Below are 7,238 nucleotides of genomic sequence, written 5' to 3' on the forward strand. Positions count from 1 at the left end.
CTTTCGGTTTCATTCATGTTTCATCCTTCACTGGTTCGAAGGTACACTTGGAGGTACTCGGAGACTTTGTGGTTTCATCGTTAATGTTTTATAGGTTTTCCCATCATCATCATCATCTACGTGGTATCCGAGCAATGATCATTGCTTCAAGGGGGAGCAGTGCATCGACTCAATGGAATATGTAATTCATATGCAATTACGTTGACCTTTGGTGTTCGCCTTTGAGGTTATTGTTGTTTTGTTTTTGTTGTTCACGGGTGTCTGTCTGATTTACTGCAATCAGACATAATAAAACAATCGTTGGTTCTCCAGGTTGATGTGGCCGCTGCCAATTGGGGGCGTCATTTTTCCCATTAAATAATCATAATCAAATGTGTACCACCACCAGGCATCCGTAACCACAGCCAGTGAACGACGGACGGGTAAAACCCATTGAATTCATGACAACAACAAAAAAAAATCATTTTATTTCAAATGTTTGAATTTTTTCGCTAAGGCTTTGATTTCATTCAGATTTTTTTAACGATGTGTGGTTATCGTGGGTGTATGTTTTTGTTTTCAATTTTCTTTGGTGACATAAAATACTGTCAAACACGCAAACACATAAATATCCATTGCAGTTCGTTGAATGCGAAATAGGCAATGCAAGCAATTTTTAAGTAATTTTTTTGAATTGTTGTTAAGGTAATATTTTATAATTTTGTAGACTCACTAACCAATTGGAGCACATTTAAGTGTTTTAATGGCAGTGTTTGGGATTTTTTTTTTCCCCAAACTAAAAATACACTGCAAACCCTACATACAATTATTTTCCTCCTCAAGAGTTTGTTGAACTCTTTTCTATTCCCTTTTTTATTATTATTGGTTTACGCGAAACCAACCTAACGGTCCCTTATGTAGGTACAGACGATCATACGAGTATGTATGTATGTACATATGTACATAGCTACCTAACAACGGCCGTCGGTCATCTCGCTGCTGCTGCTATTGCGTTTTCGTTTTGTTTGGTCGCAGCAAAAATTTGTCAGTTGCCTTTTGTACATCTGCATGAAGCAGATCATAATTATTGAAGAAAAAGAATAGAATATTTTAATAAAAATTTTGATCATGAAGATCTCAATTTAAATAAAAAAAAAAATTAAAGTGTTTTACTATTCTGACCATGGGGGTCAGAATACAGTAGCAACAAAAACAAATTCTCCTACATTTAAATGGTGCCGAAACCCGGGATTTGTCGATGTGCTGACAAACACCACATATTGTGAAAAAAGCAAAACTACTGCCGTCTTGCCTACGGTAAATTGCAAAAAAAGAGAAACTACTGCCGTCTTGCCTACGGTAAATTGTGAAAAAAAAAAAAAACAAAATTACTGCCGTCTTGTCTGCGGTACATATCATCAACGTACAGTCTGTACTACGTGTTGCTGACAAATTTCGAGCTAAATTTAAAGCAACATGTCATCCGAAGCAGCTATTGAAGACCAGAGGAGGATCTTCCACCACATCGAACGTGTGGCCAGAGCCTTCGAGGCCAAACCTAAAAATACAATTTCCAAAGGTTATGTACAAACCATTCTTGAAGATTTGGAGAATAATTTCAAAACATTCAAAGATGGACACGATCAAATCATGGAGATTCTACGTGAGGAATCTATACCGGAAAACGAAGTGCCTTACATAAGTGGTGATACTTACTACAAGTGCTATGACTCGTATATTACATTGAAAACTAATTTACTTGATACAATTTTTGAATTTGATTCTCCACAGACTCCAACCGTTCACGCAAGTACATTCGCTGGCACAAGCCGGAACGAATCCTTTTGTGCAGGAGCTAGGCTTCCAAAAATTGATTTGCCATCCTTTTCAGGGGATTATATCGACTGGATTTCATATAGGGATATGTTCAAATCGCTCGTACATCAAAATAATTCCCTCACGAAGGTGCAAAAATATTTTTACTTAAAAAGTTCGTGTACTGGTACTCCATTGAGTATGGTAAATGAATATCCTGCTGCAGAAACGAGTTATGATTTGGCATGGGATGCTCTGGAGAAGAGATTCCATAACGAACGGAAATTAGTAGAGCAGATTTTAAAGCGATTTTTTTCTATTCCAAACACCGATGGAACATTCAAAAGCATAAAGGTGTTGCTCGATACTACGAGAATCTGTCTGTCTCAATTAAAGACTTTGGGAATTGATACGTCCACCTGGAACTCAATACTTATCTACGTGATTTCGCAAAAATTGGACATACAGACCCGCAAGGAATGGGAGCAGTCACTAAAAGCGAGTACGTCTATTCCAACAATGGCGGAAATGTTAATATTTTTGGAAACAACTTTTCGTACTCTGGAGTCAATAGAAGAAGAAGCAGTCTCCACCACGCCACACGCTATCAACAGAGAAACGCGAAGAAAGCCAACGAAATTTGTACGAGCTCACACTATTTCTACAGTAAATGACGACAACTGCCCCTGCTGCCATAAACGTCATCCGCTATACAAATGCTTTCGATTTACAAATTTGCCTTCGACGGAAAAGAAGAATTTTGTAAATCAGCATCGTCTCTGCCGAAATTGTCTAAACTCTGGACACATGCAATTCGCTTGCAAACACACTACCAGATGTCACATCTGTCGTGAATCTCATCATACCATATTACACAATGAGTTCTCGAAGAATAGTTCGCCCCCTGCGGAATTAGCCAATACCACGGTAAATCAAACATTCCAGCCACCAGAAAATACATCCACTCCAGAACTGCAACTGTAAGTACGCACATTACAAACCTAAGTACTAGGAACTTGAATCCTGCTTTGCTGCCCACTGTGCAACTGATAATAAAAACTCAAAATCGGAATTTGAAAGTGAAAGCTTTGGTCGATCAGGGGTCTCAACTTTCCTTCATTTCTGAGGAACTTTCCCAAGTGCTACCATTTCCAAAACATAAAACTCGAATTAACGTTTCTGGTATTGGAGGACATCGAGCTTTAACAGTAAAGAAGTCTACAAGATTCATTCTACATTCTAACTACAAAAAAGAATTTGAACTACCTATTACGGCTTTAGTGGTTCCGAGCGTTACGTCGTACATACCTACGAAAATAACACCCCTCTGTATTCCAGATCTCTCAGATTTCTTCCTTGCAGATCCAGACTTCCTCTTCCCGCAGAAGATTGATATCCTACTTGGAAATGATGTATATGGTGACCTCCTTCTATCTGGTATGAAGAAATTTGAAAACAGTTTCTTATTGCAAGAAACACAGTTTGGATGGATGATATCAGGGTCCCCAAGGTCACAAACGATCGCAACAAGAATTTCAGCAAATGTGTGCTCTTTAGATGAGCAGCTCCGTATGTTCTGGGAACAAGAAGAACTTTTGGATATAAAACCGCAAACTAATGAAGAAGAACTCTGCGAGAAATTGTTTGCTGATACACACTCACGTGATGAAACTGGTCGATACACGGTCCACCTTCCATTCAAAAGGTTACTACAAGGTCAAGAGCTACCTACATTTACCCACACGGACTATAACGCAATGAAACGATTGAAGCAGTTGGAATCATCGTTTCAACAGAAAATCCAATTTGCCGATGAATACCGAAAGTTTATGTTGGAATACGAAACACTTCAGCACATGGTTAAGCTTGGTGAGTATCCTCACTCAATACCACACAATGCATATTTCTTTCCACATCACGGTGTACTCAGAGAGAGTAGTACAACAACTAAACTTCGTGTTGTTTTTGATGGTGGAAATCGGAGACCACCACAAACTTCGATAAATGACGAATTATCAGCTGGTCCTGCTTTACAAAATGATTTGTCTACAATCATCATACGATGGCGAAGACATTGCATTGGGTTTACTGCCGATTTGGAGAAGATGTTTAGGCAAATAAATGTCTGTCCAGAACATCAGCCATTCCAATGTATTCTCTGGAGAGATGCCACTGGAAAAATTGTGTTTACACTCTTCGAACAGTCACCTATGGTACTACGTCCGCCCCCTACTTGGCTATAAGGGTACTCCAACAACTCGCAGCAGATGAAGAAACACGCTTTCCAGAAGCCAGTCAAATTCTACGCGAAGATACATATGTCGATGACGTCATATCTGGGACGGACAATCCACACGAAGCTTACAGCTACAAAATCAGCTTTCGAATCTATTGAAATCAGGAGGCTTTCATTTAAGGAAATGGAATTCGAATTGCCCTGAACTAATGGAGCGTATTCCTGAGGAAGATCGTGAAATAAATAATTTATTTCCGATTCAAAAACCGAAAATGTCCAAAGCACTTGGTATAAATTGGGATACCAATCAAGATGCATTTTGTTTCTCGATAAATTTCAAATTTTCTCATCCTATAACTAAAAGCAGTCTACTTTCAGATGCCTCTAAGCTGTTTGATCCCCTAGGATGGATCAGCGCTACGACCATTACAGCCAAAATTATATTTCAACAGCTCTGGAAACTCAAGCTTGACTGGAATGACCTTCTGCCAGAAGAAATTCAACATCAATGGATTCACTTCAGAGAAAAGCTGAAATCTCTGGAAGAGATTCGAATCCCACGATGGATTGGTTACCGACCAACATCCACAGTTGAACTACATGGCTTCAGCGATGCTTCTAGATTAGCATATGCAGCTGTCGTATATGCCAGAATTATAACGGAATCCGGTGAGATATTAATAAACTTACTACAAGCCAAAACCAAAGTCGTTCCCCTGAAAAGTGAAACAATCCCTCGTCTGGAATTAACTGCAGCAACTCTACTAGCAAAATTAGTTGCTAAAATAAAAGCCAGCGTAGAATTCAACATTAGCAGCATCGTATACTGGACGGATAGCACTATCGTTCTTGCGTGGCTAAAAATAATTCAACACGGTTGGAAGTCTACGTGGCAAATCGAGTAGCACAAATACAACGTATTTCGAACGTTAATAATTGGAAGTATGTTCCCACAAAGGAAAACCCAGCTGACTGCGCGTCCAGGGGTTTACTTCCAGAACAATTAGTTCGTCACACGCTTTGGTGGAAAGGCCCACCTTGGCTCCAAAATACTTCCGATACATGGCCAACTTTCCCCAATGAAGTTTACTGTGAAGAAATCAATAACAATTATGCTGTATCTTTCCACACAAAAACAACAAGTCTACAATATCCCGAAATCACACTTAAATACTCAAAACTGTCAACTATGATACGAGTGACGTCATATATTCTACGATTTTATAACAACGTAAAACAAAAATCCAAAGTAAGCAGAGAGAATGGATTTTTGAAAACTTCTGAGTTACAACGAGCATTACAATTACTCATAAAACAAACACAGGCCGTGTGTTTTCAAGAAGAAATTCGCTGCCTTACACAAGGAATGAGGGTTCCTAACCAAAGCAGTATTGCAAAATTATCACCGTTCTTAGATGAAAAGAACATTCTACGAGTTGGCGGTAGATTGTCAAATGCATCTATACCCTACAACACTAAACACCCGATTTTGCTATCGAAGCAAAATCCTCTTTCTTTTCTTCTATTTTCAGAAGCACATATGAAAACATTTCATGGTAGCCTCCAGCTAATGCAGTCCTATGTGTCTCGTGCCTACTGGGTTGTTTCTGCTAGAAACATAGCAAAACGTGTCCAACGCCAGTGTGTCGTCTGCTTTAAGTATAAAGCTCAAATATGTCAACAACTAATGGGCAACCTGCCCTCTGTGCGTCTACACCCAACCAGGGCATTTAAACATAGTGGACTAGACTATGCCGGCCCAATTAATATAAAAACATCGTCACTTAGGACAGCATCAACCACAAAGGGCTACATCTGTCTTTTTATCTGCATGTGTACCAAAGCGATACACTTGGAAGCAGTGACAAGTCTAAACGTCGATTCATTTCTAGCCGCATTCAGGCGCTTTATCTCTCGAAGAGGTTTATGCAGCGATCTTTATTCCGACTGTGGAACAAATTTCGTGGGTGCCAACAAGGAACTTCAAGTCCTCTATCAACGTAATAAATCGTCACTGCCCGAGCATCTTGTAGAAACGCTCGCAAATCAAGGCACTACCTGGCACTTCATTCCCCCCGCTTCACCCCACTTCGGAGGTTTATGGGAAGCAGGAGTGAAGTCAACAAAACATCATCTGCGCCGCATAATGAGAGACCGCATACTTACCTACGAGGAACTCAGCACACTTTTGGCGCAAATTGAAAGTTGCCTGAATTCTAGGCCTTTATGCCCACTGTCAGCAGACCCCGCTGACTCCGATGCCCTCACACCGGCTCATTTTCTAATTGGTGAGGCCACCAATTGCATTCCCGAAGAAGACTTGCTTTCTGTGAGCATTGACCGCTTGAGTAGATGGAATTGGTCGAACGCCTCAAGCAAAACTTTTGGGATCGCTGGAATAGAGAATATTTGTGTCGCCTTCAATCACGTCCAAAATGGAATAAAATGGAACGAAACATCAGAGTAGGCGATATAGTTCTCCTCCTACACGAACGAAGCATTCCGGGTCAATGGCCGCTTGCAAAAGTTGAACAACTTCACCCTGGTAATGACGACTTGGTACGAGTTGTCACACTGTATTGTAATGGCAAATACATCAAACGCCCTATCTCCAAAGTATGCCTCCTGCCATCAGATGAAGTTCTACCTAAAGAAGAGAAAATTCTAACAACATAAGAACAGTCGTTCTTGGCGCGGGAGAATGTTTGGGATTTTTTTTTCCCCAAACTAAAAATACACTGCAAACCCTACATACAATTATTTTCCTCCTCAAGAGTTTGTTGAACTCTTTTCTATTCCCTTTTTTATTATTATTGGTTTACGCGAAACCAAACCTAACGGTCCCTTATGTAGGTACAGACGATCATACGAGTATGTATGTATGTACATATGTACATAGCTACCTAACAACGGCCGTCGGTCATCTCGCTGCTGCTGCTATTGCGTTTTCGTTTTGTTTGGTCGCAGCAAAAATTTGTCAGTTGCCTTTTGTACATCTGCATGAAGCAGATCATAATTATTGAAGAAAAAGAATAGAATATTTTAATAAAAATTTTGATCATGAAGATCTCAATTTAAATAAAAAAAAAATTAAAGTGTTTTACTATTCTGACCATGGGGGTCAGAATACAGTAGCAACAAAAACAAAATTCTCCTACAGGCAGCATAATTCGGAATAATTGTTCCGAACTCGTTTGCCCCATATTGG

General features: G+C 39.8%; 1 protein-coding gene across 1 annotated transcript; it reads left to right on the forward strand.

The window, feature by feature from the left end:
- The first annotated feature begins 4,895 nt into the window (after nt 1-4,895).
- On the forward strand, nt 4,896-6,497 carry LOC131806474 (uncharacterized). The gene has a single exon (XM_059130585.1). It carries the CDS (start codon nt 5,220-5,222, stop codon nt 6,495-6,497), a length of 1,278 nt encoding a protein of 425 aa, XP_058986568.1. The 5' UTR covers nt 4,896-5,219.
- The last annotated feature ends 741 nt before the right edge of the window (nt 6,498-7,238 follow it).

This window comes from Musca domestica, unplaced genomic scaffold (genome assembly GCF_030504385.1).
Source record: "Musca domestica strain aabys unplaced genomic scaffold, Musca_domestica.polishedcontigs.V.1.1 77, whole genome shotgun sequence".
In the NCBI taxonomy this organism is placed as follows: domain Eukaryota; kingdom Metazoa; phylum Arthropoda; class Insecta; order Diptera; family Muscidae; genus Musca; species Musca domestica.

Excerpts from the sequence above, each read along its gene's own strand:
- LOC131806474 (XM_059130585.1), top strand. The coding sequence starts at position 5,220 with ATGATACGAGTGACGTCATATATTCTACGATTTTATAACAACGTAAAA.